At 52.6% G+C, this 15,831-nt stretch overlaps 1 protein-coding gene across 1 annotated transcript in view; it reads right to left on the reverse strand.

Moving 5' to 3' along the window:
• Positions 1–15,831, reverse strand: part of STK10 (serine/threonine kinase 10) — a 60,184-nt gene that overhangs the window by 14,835 nt on the left and 29,518 nt on the right. The window contains exons 3-8 of the mRNA XM_026122658.2: positions 10,045–10,093; positions 7,344–7,493; positions 4,961–5,033; positions 4,029–4,223; positions 2,685–2,766; positions 1,262–1,396 (exon numbers count right to left, since the gene is read on the reverse strand). Of these exons, the coding sequence (XP_025978443.2) occupies positions 1,262–1,396; positions 2,685–2,766; positions 4,029–4,223; positions 4,961–5,033; positions 7,344–7,493; positions 10,045–10,093 (684 nt within the window). The remainder of the gene's footprint in view (positions 1–1,261; positions 1,397–2,684; positions 2,767–4,028; positions 4,224–4,960; positions 5,034–7,343; positions 7,494–10,044; positions 10,094–15,831) is intronic.

Below are 15,831 nucleotides of genomic sequence, written 5' to 3' on the forward strand. Positions count from 1 at the left end.
ACAACTGCAAGAGCCATAATTCTTCATGCCTCAGAGTGAAGCCACCCACAGCTAAAGAGTTATTAGGAGGAAATTGTCTCTTCGAGACATCCATCCTGAGATATTTATATCTTTCTCCAGGTACGTGGTCCTGAGGGCTGTGGACATTATTGGAAACAAAGAGCAAACTCTGAGAACCACAGCTTCTTCAGAGACAACCTCGAATTTTCCATATTGAACCCCTTTTCTCTTGGCTAACAGTAGCATGGGCTAATCACTGTCCTTTTTCATGGGTCAGGGAAGTCCTGGTGTCTCCACCAGCAGAGCTGTCCAGGCAGCCTTATCTCCCTTCCAGGAAATCGGGCGCAGGGGGTTTGGCAGGCTCTGTCCTAGAGCTAGCGGTGCCCTCACTGCCATGCCACAGCCACCCAGCATTTGCTTCCACTCCAACTTCTCAAGCCTATTTTTCAGCCTCTTTTTTTTTTTTAGGTCCAGTCATTGTTTCTTTCTATGGCCAGGAAAGGGGGTGGCATTTCCTACCCTCTCGTGGAATTAGGAAGCACGGGCTCCATGCTCCATGCATCCTCATGCCAGAGTGTTCAGAGCTCTTCCCACGCAGAGCCCATCTACTCCTGGGTCACCAGGTCAGCCAACCTATTTTAGGTCCTGCTCTAGGTCAGAATTGGCTATTTCCCTTCACAAGGGTGACCTATCTCAAGACAGCAGCACCTCCCCTTCCTCCTGCCTTCCTTCCCCGCACACACACCTCCTTTCAGCAACACCGTGGCAGCTGGAAACAAACTGATAATGGGGGCATCAGTCCACCCACCGGTCACCCACGAACCCCATGCCGGCAGCACTGCCCGCATAGACGGGGTGGGGAGGCAGCCAGCAGCTGCAGAAAACCCAGGCTTTCCATCCTTCGGCAAAACCCCCCGTCTTGCCCACAGCAGCAGATTTTTGCAGGTCCCTCCCACGAAAGGGAAGCTTGGCCACTAGCCAGCACCATTGTTTCGCCATGCCCTTGGCAGCCGCGGGAAAACAGTCCCTCCCTGACCGAGAGCCGCTTTCCTGTCCACCTGACGGGACCTAACGCCGCGGCGGCCTTCTTCCCAGGGGAGTCTGGGGAGGGGGAGTGTGGAAACCGTGATTAAGCAGCCTTTTAGAGCCAAGGGCTCCTTCCTGCACAGCAGCCGCACTCTGCGCCATGAACCCGCCACCCCGCAAAACAAGGCGCGCGACCTCCCCGGCACAGGGCTGGGGAGGAGGGCGAAGTGCTCACAGAGGCGGACTCGGACGAGTCGTCCTCTTCCGCTTCCTCCCGGCTGTCTTCGATTTCTTCCATCACCTCAGCCTTCGCCTCTGCCACCAGCTCGCGCAGGGCCCGGTTGCTGGTGACCTTGCTAACGAAGGGATGCTGGAAAGCCAAGCACGACACGCACGTGTTAGGAAGGCAACGAAGGGGCCGCGCAGGGCTGTGCCGGAGCAAGTGGATGGGAACTGCAGGGCTGGCATCACCAGGGCAGGCAAGGAGCCTTTCTTGCTTATAAACAGCTGTAAAGACCTAGGGACATGGTTCCTACCAGTGTTACCAAGCGTAACCCTGTAAATGAATTTACAGCTTTGTGCAGCACATATGCAAGAGAAAAAGAAACGGATGCCGAGGTTAAGCGCCAGCTCTGCACGCAGATGTTCAAAGCATGGTGCTCTGCAAGGCTGCCTTATGTCAACAGCCACCAAACAAAAGCAACAGCTGCATTTAAACAAGGGGCTCTCGCTGCAGAAGCCATCTATTAAAGATATCCTCTCCTTGACACGGGAGGGCTGGGGCCTGGCGTTCAGGTCTCCCGAATCCGCAGGGAGCCTCCTGCACCGAGGGAAGAGCAGATTCTGCAGGAAGCACGTGTGCAAACAGAGTTGGGGGAGAGGAGGTTTAATTGAAACTGGGCTCAAATCCCTCAGCACACACAGCAGTGTGTTTGTAGGAAGTTTCATCGAGAGGCCGGGGAGTCCCTCTAGTCTGCAGACTATATTGTACGCTTCCTCTTGTTGACTCAGGTAAACATACACCCTCCTTGAACTTCTCGGCGTGACAACTGCAAGCCGCAGTGCTCCTCTCCTGCCCACCTCAGGCACATCTGGGACAGGCCTGCTCTCCAGATCAGAAGCTGATTAGTGAGGCCCAGCACACGCTAAGTCAAGTCAGACAAGATGCCCAACTGACCAATGTGCAGGACATGTGGCATGCAAACATGCCAGTGCTGCAGGATTCTCAGAGCATTTGCAATCAGCAGAAAAAAAACATTTTCCAGGTTTTTATTGCTATTTTTGAAGGGGACAGGATGGAAGGAAAGGAAAAGGATTGAATTTAAACCTGGCATAATGCAAGCTGGCTGCCACATTGGCAGTTTTAGGAAATGGGAGCCCACTTTTATTCCAGCTGATGTCAATAGGAGCTCTCCAGTTGGCTCCAGTTGGGAAAACATCACTACTCCTTCCTGGAGCATTTTAGTGGCTGAAAAGTACTGAGCACTTTCCAAGCAAGAACAAAATGATCTGAAACTAGTCTGTGGTTGATCAATAAATAAAAAAAAAAGAGAGAGAGAGAACCAGATGTACAAACACGGGTGGTCCAGACACCTAAAGACCTGTGAAGATATACATACAAGCCACAGATCCAGCCCAGGGCCGGTGCTGGTCCCTACCTCCAGCAGCTGTGCAGCACTTGGCCGCGTCTCCGGGTTCTTGTCCAGGGCAGTCTTCAAGAAGTCTCTGAATTCCAGGGACCTTTAAACACACATTGGTGAGAAGCTCAGAAGAAGGAAAAGCCTCAAACTCCATGCAGGCCTGCTTGCTTTCCTTGTAAGCTGTCTCTCAGTTTGTGTCTGGTCACAATCGCCCTTGCACTCCCAACATGGGACAGGCAGTGGTTGATTGCTATGATTATTTGTAGAAGAATCAGTGATTTGGCCAACTGAGAGACTAGAATTTCCCTTAATGGTGATGGCAACAAATGGCAGGACCGAGTGCCAGCCACTGTGCCACGCAGCCAAGGCTAGAGAGATGGGGAGAGGGTGCCAACCACTGTCTTCACAGAGCAAGCCCGTCAGCAGAGCTGCATTAGACAAGGATGCTCCAGGACCTGTCCTTACACCCTGGTCACTGGGTAAAAGGAGAGCTGTGAAGAAACCAGGAAGCCCATGTGAGGGCATCATCAGCCTGCCCAGAGCAGCTCCTGGGTACCAAGTGCTTCCCAGATTTCCTTCTGGCTCCTTCACAGCTCTGGAGAAGGCAGCCCACTCTGCTTGGGGGGCGGTTTCGCAGCAGGCTCAGTTGTCAAGGACTCTTGCCTGCTTACTGGAGCCCCTGTAACCACACTTCTGGCTCCAGCGCTCTCCCAGTAATTTGCTACTGCCTATTATACGGTGGGTTTAGTCATGATAGGGGAAAAAAAAAAAGGAGAAAGTGAACTGACTGGATTGTTTTAAATGCTGTAGCAGCTTTCCAAACTCCAGGAAAGGAATTCTGGAATTCTCTCTCTTGGTCATCTCCAGGTTCAGAGGGAAATTCGCCTTTCATACAAGAATGGGATGCTTCTCCTTACCCGAAAATGGTCAGGGGGTCGCCCTTGCTTCTGGGCTGCAGGTGCCCAGCCCTGCAGGGTGTGACAGCAGCTCCCCCCACGCTGTCCTGCCACCGATAGCACAGACACGGCCCCAGGCAGCTCCCACTCCATCAGCCCCCCTCACTGAACAGTCTGCCTTCAGAGAGCAGCACTCTCAGGGCCCTAACACACAACTGGACCTAAAATACAACTAGCATTCTACATCGGGATGTCAAATTGAACAACCCTGTTATAAAGGTCTAGTTTTCTCTCCTCAAATACTATGTAAGCGTTAGGGAGAGATGCGCATTCCTGGCTTTGCTGCCCAGGTTTACCCCCAACAGGAGTCCTTCCAGCCCTCAGTACAAATCACAGCGTGCATCTTCCTGGGAACCCAGGACCAGGCCACCTGTCCATACGTGGGCACCAGCAGGCTCCACCTTACCATTTGGAAGGGCAGCTGAGCGTGGGAGGGTCAGACTTGGCAATCTTCAGCAGGACTCTCATGGGGTTGAGCTCATGATGGGGCGGCTCGATCTGGGCCATTTCGATCAGCGTAATTCCCAGGGACCAGATGTCAGCTTTGTAATCATAAGGAGTGTCTTTCATGGTCTCGCACATCACCACCTCTGGGGCCATCCTGCAAGGGGCAGAGCAAGGAGCAGGGGTGGTGAGGGATTACACCACAGCCATTGCCATGCATGTGAGCCTCGCAACAATGACTAAATATTTTAAATAATCTGCAGCATGGCACAAAAATGGCCTTTCTTCCTAGCTCCACGTTTAGGAAGAAGCAGCATCTTTTCTTAAGGGAATGGTCCAACCTCCTCCAACCTCCTCCCCCTTCCTCTGACCAGCTGAGACAGCCTGTGAAAACCCTGAGGCCATTGACATCTGGCATGGATGTTGCTTCAGACAATAAATTAATATTCGCCGAATCTGTTCCTTCAGCAATTTGGATGATTTAGAGATTACATTTCTGCAGTGAGGAGTTGTTCTCATGTGCCTGGAGCTGCTTCAAAGCACAAGCGGCCACCCAGGGAAGGGGGAGCAGCAAGAGCACACACGCAAGCACATGTGTGTCCTGCGTTCCTCCAAGTTTCCAGAACTGCAGCCTCTTGGCTGGCTCAGGGCACCATGACCGCTGCACTGACGCTCCTCACTGCTCCCTCCAGACAAGGGAAACCCTTGCACATGGGAACGCCGGCCCACGCTCCTTGGTAAAATCCTCCCATCTGGGCTCAGTAAGGCAGCATGACTGAATAGATCCTAAATACTAGCAGATCCATGTCTCTACACAAGGCTGATTCTCAGAAAAGTGAAGGGGTCCCACAGCTCCTTATGAATGTTGGACTTCTTACAAAGCAGGTCACCCACCAGTAAGGGGTTCCAATGAAGGAATCTCGCTTCTGCAAGGTTTTCATGTTTTTGGCAGACACTCCAAAGTCAGCTGCAAAGAGTGGTAACATTAGAAGCATTAGAAAAACTGAAAGACCCTTCTGAATTAGCACACTTGTCTGAAACTCAGATTTAAAAGCAAATATACATTTAAAACAAGAACATGATACAATGTGCTGTTTCCTCTAAACTGAGCATCAGAAATTAAACTTATTTTTGTGCACACAACTACCAGGGACCTTCCTCTCCCACCCACTATATAGCAGAAGCATTACAAGCCGCCCTTACTGTAGCCCAAACCCTACAAATCTAGAGGGAAGATCTTTTCTCACAAAGAAGAAAAAAATCAGCAGGCCCATGACAGATTACTCTTAGCACTGCTGTTTGGTAGCAAAAAGTCTCATTTTTACATCAGAAGAAACGAAGCACTGTTGCATTCTTTCTCTTCCCTTCAACCCAATACACAAACAGTCACTGAGTGACACCTTTCCCTGACTTCTCCTTCCAATAGAGAGCTGCTGAAGTCAACCCAAACTAAATTAGTAGGACATGAAGAAGGTATTGGACCCACTCCAGGTCAGCTCTCTCTCCAGTGGCTCTGATGGCCTTCAGAGGAGCTGTTATCCATTGCAACCCTGGGCTCACGGCGCCACTGCTGCTGGGTCTCCCTTGGCATAACCTGGCAGGGCACTTCCTACGTTGAAGCTCAGCCCACAGTTGCATGAAGGTTTCCATCTTTCAAGACTGACTGTTGCACGGCTTCCCGTTTTATAAGATGGGAGTAAGTCTCCATCCAGCACCCACAGACGCATCACATGAACTCCCCACAGCTGCTGCACCCCCCCCCCCCCCCTTGTCAGGGCCTAGCAAGAGATTTCCTCCTTTCTGACCAGGCCACAAAGACAAAGTTACCTTCTCATCCCTCAGCAAGTAGATGGAGGTGAATTAAACTCAAGCCTATAGCAAGTTGGCAAGGTAACTTGTTGGCAAACCTTGTCCTGTCACTAGCAGACCTGCTCTGGAGATAAGACGAATTCTTTCAGCTTCCAGCCCTGCCAACTGGCACCTTTTACAGGTTGCTCAGCAGGCCAAAAAGCATAAAAATTGAGTTCAAAAAGTGATTAAACAAATTCATGAAAGAAAAGTCCATCAAGGCCCAGCTCTGGCTTGGGAAGTCTCCAGGCCCTGTACTGCTGGGGGCTGGGAGGAGAAGGGTCCCTCCACCTTCCTCACCCATCCCTCTCCCAGACATGACACTGGATGGACTCAGAGCAGCTGTTTTTTGTTTACCATGGCTCTCAGGTATAATTTTGCAGTTGCAATCTGTACCCAAAGGGCAATTTCTCTGAAAACAGATGAAACATAAGATGCAGCCAATAATAACTCTGGATAGAAGTACTAGTGTAACGTAACCACTGAAAAGGTCTTCAGGATGAAGAGCTGCAGTACAGCTACTCTCTTCCTCTTGCACCGAGCTGCCAAATGCTGGGGGAGCCCTGTGGCTCTCGCATACTGCACTCGTGGCACATCACTAGCATAGAGCTTCTCAGGTGCTGCCCACAGCTGCTTCTTGAACCAAGTCGCTGGGCTCGGCTGGGCAGCTCGTTGAACGCCACAGAGGCATTTGTGGAAAACCACTACAGCAGTTCCCCAAAGGCAGTGAGAGGGGTGTGTGCACTGCAGCCTACTCCGAGGGCTCAGTCAGAGTGTGTCCAGTGGGTCCCCTTCTCCATTTTCATGTCCCACTAGCTAATGCAGGTTAGAGAAACCCATGGGGCAGCATGTTTCTGAGAGCTGACCAGAACCTCTTGGTTGGGACTCATCTCTCCTCACGCTGCCTCGTGCTCCAGCAGGGATGTTTTCACTCTTTCCAACTGTTTCCTTCCCAGTCTAGTCTTTCAGCCGCAAGGAGTTAATAAAAAACATCCCTGCATTTCTATTTTTGGTAGATATTAAGAGAACTCCCCAACTAAACACAGCACACAGCTTGATGGTAAATTTTGTAGCACAAAGCTTTCCCCCATCCTTTCCTGCCCAGGCTCATCGAGAAGCAGGGCTGCAGGCAAGAAACCCCCCGACAGCCACAGCCCCACTCCCATACACATGGCAGGAGGGAGAAGCCATCCATCAATCCCAAACTGCACTTGTGCATAGCTGAATACTAAAATACAGCTCCTGCAACAGCATGTAGCTGCCATCAGCTTAATGTCATTGATGGCCAATATCGCAATGAGCTCAGCCCTCCGCACATGCAGCCGGCGGCAGACTCATGCCCACCTCCTCTCCGCAGCCTGCCTGCGTGGGGCACGCTGCAGCGCAGCGAGGAAGGCACCCACTGACCTCCCTGGGCAGAGCAGCTTACCAAGCTTGATGTCGCCGTCCTGCGTGAGCAGCACGTTGCCTGCCTTCAGGTCACGGTGGATGATCTTTTTGCTGTGGAGGTAATGGAGGGCTTCCAACATCTGGCGGCAAATCACTTGAATCTGGGGTTCGGTCAGGCCCCGGTCCAACTCTGGGGAGAGAGAGCCATTCAGCAAGACAGGGATTTGAGCTGTGGCTCCACCTGAGCAACAGCTGAGGCCGGCAAAGCCCAGCAGCCCCTTCAAAAACCACTGTCCATGTGTCACGGCAGTGGGAGACCAATGCCAATCAGCCTATTAAGGTAATTTATTCCCCAAGCCAGTGCTAGCAAGGCAAACCCCTCATGTTCAGGGCTGGTAGTTTAGAGCTCCCTCCCAGGGCGCATGGGTGAGCCATCTGGCCCAGGAATAGCTGATGAGGGGGGTGAGGGGAAGGGAGTCAGGAAAGCCTCTAAGTGGGTTTCTGGGGTTTTGGGAAACCAGTCTCTGCTGGAGTCCTTGCAGAGCAGCTTGGGGCTCATCTGGTGTGGGGGCCAAGAGGGCCAAGGCCGCAGAGACAGGGGAGCTGAACGCAGCTGCAGGGAGCAGTCGGATCAAACACAGGCACGCACATTTCGTAGCTCTGCATGCAACCTGGGATCTTGTCCTCCAAGAGAGGTCCCCCAGCTCTGGGAACACAGCCTATCCCCACAGATGCAGGCAAGCCCTCTGTTTGTCAGAACAGACAATCTACCTTCCAAAATGACATGCAATAAATGACTGCCGGTGTTATCCCCATCTGCTGCTCTGAGCTGATTTTTCATGTAGCGCCAGGTACCAGTACATCCAGTTCATGCCTGGTGTCTATCCCTATTTCTAAAGTTTTCAGGGATATGCAAGAACTGAAGCTACCTCCCCACTAAGCTCTACCAGGCCAACTTGCTCTCTCTGACTGCTCTCCAAGGCAGTGCCTCTGCAAACCATCAAGCCTCCAGACGGTTAGCATCGTCCAAGCTTTCTTCCCTCTATCCAAGCCCCTTGCAGAGCATGCCCTCCCCCCAGCTGAGTGCACAGTAGATCATGCCTGAACCAGCAGAACAAGCCTTATACAACTCCAACTGCCCGAATGCATCTATTGTACGGCTAAGATGGGGCTGACTGACGGACCGCAGCAAGTAGGACAGATGTTCTTTCAGAGCCAGGATCTTAATCACAGAATCAGAGATGCTGGGTCAGCTATTCTGTTCCTCCTCCTTTGCCACTTCTCCTCTTCCTCACTGAGCTCTCATTTGCACTGAATGCAAATGCTGATTTCATTTACTCTCCCTAGAGCCTGGCAAAAGCAAGGCTTTTAACTGTGCAGCAGGTCACAAATTTTGCACAAAAGATTTCAAAGGCAAATGTCAGTTGTTGCTCCCTGTTCCATCTCCTCATCTCAAGCATGCAGTAACTGAATTTAATAACGCTGGGACTGATATGTCACCGTGGGCAGAGACCAGTCCTGAACTCGAACCCCCAACTTACGCTGTTCCTCATTTGGGAGACGATGGCACTACAGCTGGGCCACTCACTCACCATTTTCTAAGCATCTCTCCAGCTCCCAAATCCCCCAGAAGCTGACTACCAAGGACACAAGACATCCCAAGATGGTTCGGAGGGGGTTTAGTGTCCTGAGAGACAGGGCACCACCATTTGGGTTTTTAAGGGTGAAGGCATCATTTTTTCAAGTCATTCAGCAAAAGTACTTCTAGCTGCAGTGATTTGTATCCACTTTAATGAAGTTTCCTGAATGAGGCACCTGAATCCAATTAGGGGGATGGAACAAAGATGGCAAATTTGGGTTCAGCTTTACTTTTCTTCTTGGAAATAAAAAGAAAGCAAGGCCTTCAGAAATACCTGAGAAACCTGAGAGAGCACAACCCCAGTGGAGACATGACACTGCTCCAGGGCCTTCAGACGAGGAGAAGTCTGATGTGCTGTGTTCACCTTGTGGAGGGCACGGCACCTTCCCCGTGTCTGTACAGCCCCGGCACAGAGGGGCTGTCCCAGCAGCCGGGGCAGCTGTCAGCCGCTGGTGTGGTTTTGGGGAACACCCACATGCTCCCAGTCCCAGCGGCTCTATATGGAAGGGAGGAGTTAAAATGGGAAGATTCCTGGAATTACTGCAAATTGCAGTTTATTCGGATGCTTGTACTGTTTCACCAGATGAGTACCATACGGAGAAGTCAGCAAAAAGATCCTGAAAGATTTGTCACGACAGACGCCCGGATTAAATATCTCAGCCCCTGTTCCCCTTCCCAGGAAGCTGTGGGAAAAGGATCCCAAGCACCTTTGCCTCAGGCAGATAAGTATTTAAAGATACTTTTCCCCTTCCATCAGACTCTTCCTTCTCCCCTTCCCCCTCCATGCCTTGTGATCTGCTGATCCCAGCAGCATTTAAAGCAGAAAAGGGCATCAAAGTAGCTGAAGAAACACCCTGGGTTTGCCACACCTTCTGCTCCAGGTAAGAAAACAGGCAAACTTATGGGAGAGAAATTGTAGCTGGAGAGGCCGGGTCACACACATCCACCGGCTTAAAGCTGCACCTGAAAGCATGCCCCAACCCCAAAAACGCCTGGCAGGAAACCACGCCAAGCAAGGGGGAGCACAGGGAGCATGAGAGGGATGGCCAGGCTGCTGCCACCGCCGCCCCGGCCGAAGGACAGTACCGCGCGCAGCACTCACCCAGCATGGTGGCATCCACTGCCCCTCCCGGGCAAAACTCGATCATGATCTAGGGAAACAAAGAGAGAGGAATTAAAAAGTCAGGTCCAGGTGTTGCTGTGCAAAGCCCACAGGGTAGGAAAGAGGCAATGAAAGCACTTGCTTTACCGCTTCACTGTGCAGCAAAGCTGCCCCTTTGCACCACTCAGACCTCTACACCTTTCCTGCACCAGCCTGAACAGGCGTTAGCCCCCCCAAAAGCACATCCTCCGCACACCCACAAGACGACAGACCACCCAAACCCTGGTGCCAGACCCCTCCTGCACAGAGCCCTGCAGCGGTCCTGGAGGTGCTCCCTGCAGAGCGCCAGGGCGCAGAAAGGCACCTGGCTGCACCACGCGGAAACACCCCCACCACTGGCCATGCGGAGACATCCCCACCCCGGGGATCAAGCCTGGCCTCGTCGCCCTACCTGGAAACCCAGCGGGAGCGGCCAGATTCAGCTCCGTCTTCGTGTTTGTTTACAACTTTTTCAATTGCATTTTGGAGCTAGGGCTATTCCAGAGAGGTGGCCTTGCCAACAGGATGAGATAGCTGTCATAGCAGGGAGCTGACGTGGCTGGGAAAACTCAGGCAGGATTTTGTTTTGAAAATAAGAGATGGGGAGGACTGGTTGGGCCTTTATTTCCCTCCCCCCTAACCCCCGCTTCTTTTTTTTCATTGCTCAATAGTTCATTGCTCTCTTGATTTTGAGCAACTTGAGGGGAAAATATGTCAGTAAAAAGCCTGAGTGCATTTGCCAGATTGCTGCTGCTTCTGTCCCAGGGGCACGAGCAGAGCCCTGCCGACGTCTCCTGCCCCCCTGACACACAACCTCTCCCCTCCCCAGCACCGCTGTAGGCATCCCTGCAGGCAGGGCTGCCCTTGCATCTGGTGGCCTCGAGCCCACCTGAACAGCACGACGTTCCTCGCCCTGTTCCAAGCACTCCAAATGCCAGCGCCGCTCTCCCCATGCTGCACCCGCTGGCTGGGCCCTTCCCTGGCCATCGGCACCTTCCCAGAGGGAGACAGCAGCCAGATGGATGCTACACGTCCACGTGAGCGGGTCCCAGCCTCCTCATCCTCCACATAGATTTATAGCCTTCCCGAGACCCCCACATCCTCTCACCTCTGCCCAAATCCAGCATCCCTCCAAGCAGCTCCCTGCTCATGTTCAAGGCAGAAAAGGCTGCTCAGATAAGCAAATTAAGATTTCAAACAGCCAGGGGTTAAGAGAGAGCAGAGATCCTCTGCAGTGTCGTACCCTGACAACCCCCTTTTTTTTTCCCCTTGTCGAATTGACACAGGGCAACATACCGGAGAGGTGAAATGCCAGAGTTTACTCTGGGGACAGCGACTGAACAAACTGAAGATAATGTTTACTAGCGAGACTCCCTGAGCCAAAGCTGCCCTTCGAGCGGAGGTCACATTATTCAATGCGGCTTTGTTCGAGCCCTGGACTAGGAGCCGAGGGGAGAAGGTTCAAGTTCCCTCTTTCCCAGGGTCTAATCACGCGGCTCCAGGCAGGTCACATCCCGCCCCTCCGTCCTTCAGTTTCCACACGTGTACGAGGGAAACAATGTCTCCCGACCCAGACCGCAGTGGAAGACATGAGTCCTTTGTGCTGGAGAAGTGGCGGCAGAACCAGGTACTCTGCGCCGGGACACAACATCCCCTGAATCGTTCTGTGAGAATCGGCCCGGGTCCAAAAGTCAGAGGAGAGACAATGCTGAGAAGAGAAATCCAGACAGGTTGGGTAGCATTACACAGGCACAGTTGGAGGAAGCTGAGAAGAATAACCAGAGGCCAGGACTGGGGAAGTGTTTTAAGCAGGCTGGGGAATAGGCAGATAGAGAGCAGCAATTGGGAAGATGCTCAAAGGACTTGTAAACCAGGAGAACAATTCGCTGCTGACTCAGAGCTGAGCAGAAGTCTCTCAGGGAGGAAAGGACTGGGGGAGGAAAGCCCACACAGTAATGGGTAATGTTGTTACCACACTTTTTCTTGCCTGAGCTTATACTTTGAACCAAAGCATCACCAGCTTCACTAGAAAACAGAAGTGCAAGAATTGTTTCCTGCTGCTGTTTCCCCACTGGATCCCTTTTTCCCCATCACCATCCAAACGTAGCTCTAAAAGGCTCTTTTCAGCCATTCATTTTTAGGATGTTCCTCACCATGTTTGTCAGAAGAGGCAGGCTACCTCCACCCAGTGTAAACCTGGGATCCACAGAGCTTGCAGCAGTGAAGTGCCAGAAGCAAAACCCCCAAAACCCACGCTCTAACCCCAACCCACCAACTCAGGGGGCCAGGGACTTCCCTCGCTCCCAAAAGCTGATGATTCACGTGGGCTCTGCAGGCACGGTCAGCCTGGTAACGAGGAGGAAGACGCTACCCCAGGCAGCAGTCCCACGATCGTGCACATGGGATCCATCCTCTGTCAGACCATCCAACCTACTGGCAGGGCCTGATGAGCTGAGAGCAAACGCCTGCTTGCTGCAGCACCCGAGCCCGCAGCGCAGGGTCTATGCCAGCGACAGACGGGCAGCGTGGAGCTGATCCAGCACAAAGGCTGAGTATCAGCTCTTCGCCCTGCTCTGTCTGGCATAAACCTGCCAAAATTAGTACAAATTAGCCTGCCTCATCACTGAACCACAGCTCAGGGTTTTGTTTGTCTCACATGAGCTATCCTTTCCCATTCCTTCTGGAGCCAGGTGCCTTGGGGAGTTTCCACCCCAAACGGGGCGAGTCTGCATTCAAGCAGCAGCCTCCTCGCGCTCAAGCAGTAGCAAAGGCCTGGTGAGAAGCTTATCTGCACCATCCACACTCAGCTCTCGAACCTAAACAGTCTCAAGGGTCCCAAAGCCTCAAACAGCCCAGTCTGAGTCTGCTAACACAGCCTTTGCACTGGGGGACTTGGGCGCTTTCAGCATAAATGCCCCCAAAGTAGCTTTATAGCTGTTGCCTTGTACCTTTGCCACCATGCCTCTTTGCGTGTCCCAACTGAACAAAGTCCCTTGGGATTTCATGCAGCTCCTCTTACGGAGCATCCACGGTCAGTAGTGTATTTTTAGCTCTTTGGGGCGTAGCCAGGGCAGACAGCCCAGCGACAAATAGCACAAGGCAGCCCAGCCCCGTTTGCAGAGCACCTGCAGGCGGGACCCAGCCCTTCCCAGATAGCTGCTAGGCTGAGGCCCCCCTGCTGAGGGCACACGTGTTATTCAGCCCTGTGAGCAGAGACATGACGGCCGAAATCTGCTCAGGTCAGGGAGACTGAGCTTTCGCATGGGGCTGAGCACAGCAAACCCTCCTCTGGATCAATATGTGGTGCATTTCGTCTCTGTTGACTTTCATGCTGCTCTGCAGTCTAGGAAGGAGAAAATTACGGAAATTAGCAGATCTGAAACAGCATGATTGTGTCTGCCTATGTGTGTACAGCAGGCTGCAAGCCAGGCACTAGGAATATAGAAAAATACGGAAAATTTAAAAATATGCATTTCCAACAAGGGCAGAGATGCCAAAGAATAACTAAGGGTGTGGCTAGATGGTCTGAACACACAAAGAACTCGTGGGCTCATTTCAGCCCAGAAATCCTGGTTTAAATAAATCCAATTCACAGTCCTGTTGTTCAAACGCCAGTGCTGGAGAGACGGTCTCATTCAGCGCTGCTGGGGGACGCAATGTCACGTCCAAGCACACAGACACACACGCACGCTGTGCCTTCCCAGAGCAGGGCCATCCTGGAGGAAGTTTTACTGTTAAACCAGGTAGGAATCCAGGCCTGGTGTCAGCAGCAAACCGCCCGGTCTGCACGCAACGCGAGAGCAGAGGATGCAGGGGCAGGATGTCTGCCGAGAGCGAAGGCTGGGTGCCGTGCAGGCACCCCGGTCGTGTTCAGAGGACGGAGGGTAACGATCCCTCGGTCGCTGACCCCCCCGGCAGGCACCCTGCTGGTCTGGCTGAAACGAGGAACAAGTTTAGAGGATCATAAAAAAGAGCTGTTGACAAGAGCCTGTGCATCTGGACAGTGGCTCCGCTTCTGATTCATTACAGGGCTCTGGGTACAGATTAACTCTTTGCTTAGGATGCTTTATGCACTTGGGTATGACTACACCTTTGTTTACCTGTCTCCAGGCTACAGCTGGGTCAGTACCCGCTCTGCTGACGTTGTCAGCCTCAGCACCCTGCTTTGCTTCTCAGCACCGTGCTAGGCAGATCTCTCCACGCACCCCATGCTCTCGCATTGCTCAGGGCAACCCCTGGTCCCACCACACACAGACATAAGATGTATGGACAGCAGGGAGCAAACGTCATCTCTCTTGGCTGCCATGGGCAATTTCCCTGCAATGTGCAAAATCTGGGGTCTGGGACTACTGCAGTGGCTACAGCAGCACCGCACATCAGAGGCTTTGACACAAGCCGGCTGGATCCATCCCCAGCAAGCTCCTGCAGCCTCGTCAGCAGAGACTTGAGACCGCAAGAGACTGCACCCTCAGCCCGGCACCATGACTATATAGATAGCCTGGGAGAAGGGCAGCCCTCGACACAGGTGCCCAGTGCTGTGGCAATGCTGACATCCCTGAAAACCACTCCTTCAAGCTAGGCAACGCGGTTGGAGATGGGGTGAGCAACCCCCTCCGCACCGCCCACCGGGACTGCACGTTCGGCAGAGCTGCAGGCCCTGCCTGCGAGCCAGCTGCCGCTCGGCTCGCTCACTCGCGGCTTGGAACGGGGCTTTGGCAAACATCCTGTTTATAATGATTTCCTCCACGCGGCAAATCCAGGGGCTTCCTTGCCGAAGCCTGCGTAGCCTCTCTGCTGCACCGACTTCCTGGAGAGGAAATTCAGTGACAACAGTAGCTCTCCCTCCTGCCTCCATGTCAGAAGGGGTTATAAATCCTGTGGATTACGCACTTTTAGCATTTTAAGTCCAGAGGCAGTTGCAGCTACACCTCACAGATGCATGCAAAGTTCTGCATTAGCTTCTGCCCCTGCAGGGATGAGACAGGCTGACGGCCGCCTTTCGAACACAGCTCGAGCCCGGCAGATCACAGCATTAGCACCAAAAGTAAGAAACCAACTTCAGCGCACAGCAAGTACAGCCTCCAGGCTAATGGGGCTCCTAGCTAATGAGCACTTTGGAAACAGAGTCAGAATGCCTCCTCGGGCACCCTGGTCACTCCCCAAATTTACTGCCATTCAACTCCTGGGCAGTGGAAAGGGCGACAGGTTGCAGCTCGTAATTTGGATGTGAGCAAGACTTTGCACTGGGTTAGTTTTCGGATCACAGGGATGCCCAAGGTGCACATGCGGGAACTGATTGTGGCACCCAGTCTATAGTCAAAAAAGGAACGCTTTCTCTCTCCCTCTCAAACCTTCCCACCACAGTCTGAGAGCCGATATTTCAAGAAATGCGCCCTTTTCTCCTGCAGCTTTAGTGAAAGAGCATCAGTGAAGATGTCATCATGCAGAATTCAAATAATTCTTTCCCCTTTCAAGAAACTTTTAAGGCCTGGTCTACATGGGCACATACAAGACTGCTGAATAAGTCAGTAAAAGCTAAAGGACATTGCCAGTGACCCGAGTTTTTCCCACGGCTCATCCTAGTTGTGCCTCTTGGCACAGCAGGTCCTGGGAAGTGTTCTGGGGCCGGAGCGGGAGAGACAGCGTGCAGAGCGATGTTCTGCGGACTTTCTGGATTACTCAAGCATTACGTGACTGCCTGCAATGAGAGGAAACAGGGTCCAGTGATCCTGGCGTTCCTCGGAAGCA

Source organism: Dromaius novaehollandiae, chromosome 15 (assembly GCF_036370855.1).
Source record: "Dromaius novaehollandiae isolate bDroNov1 chromosome 15, bDroNov1.hap1, whole genome shotgun sequence".
NCBI classification, from domain to species: domain Eukaryota; kingdom Metazoa; phylum Chordata; class Aves; order Casuariiformes; family Dromaiidae; genus Dromaius; species Dromaius novaehollandiae.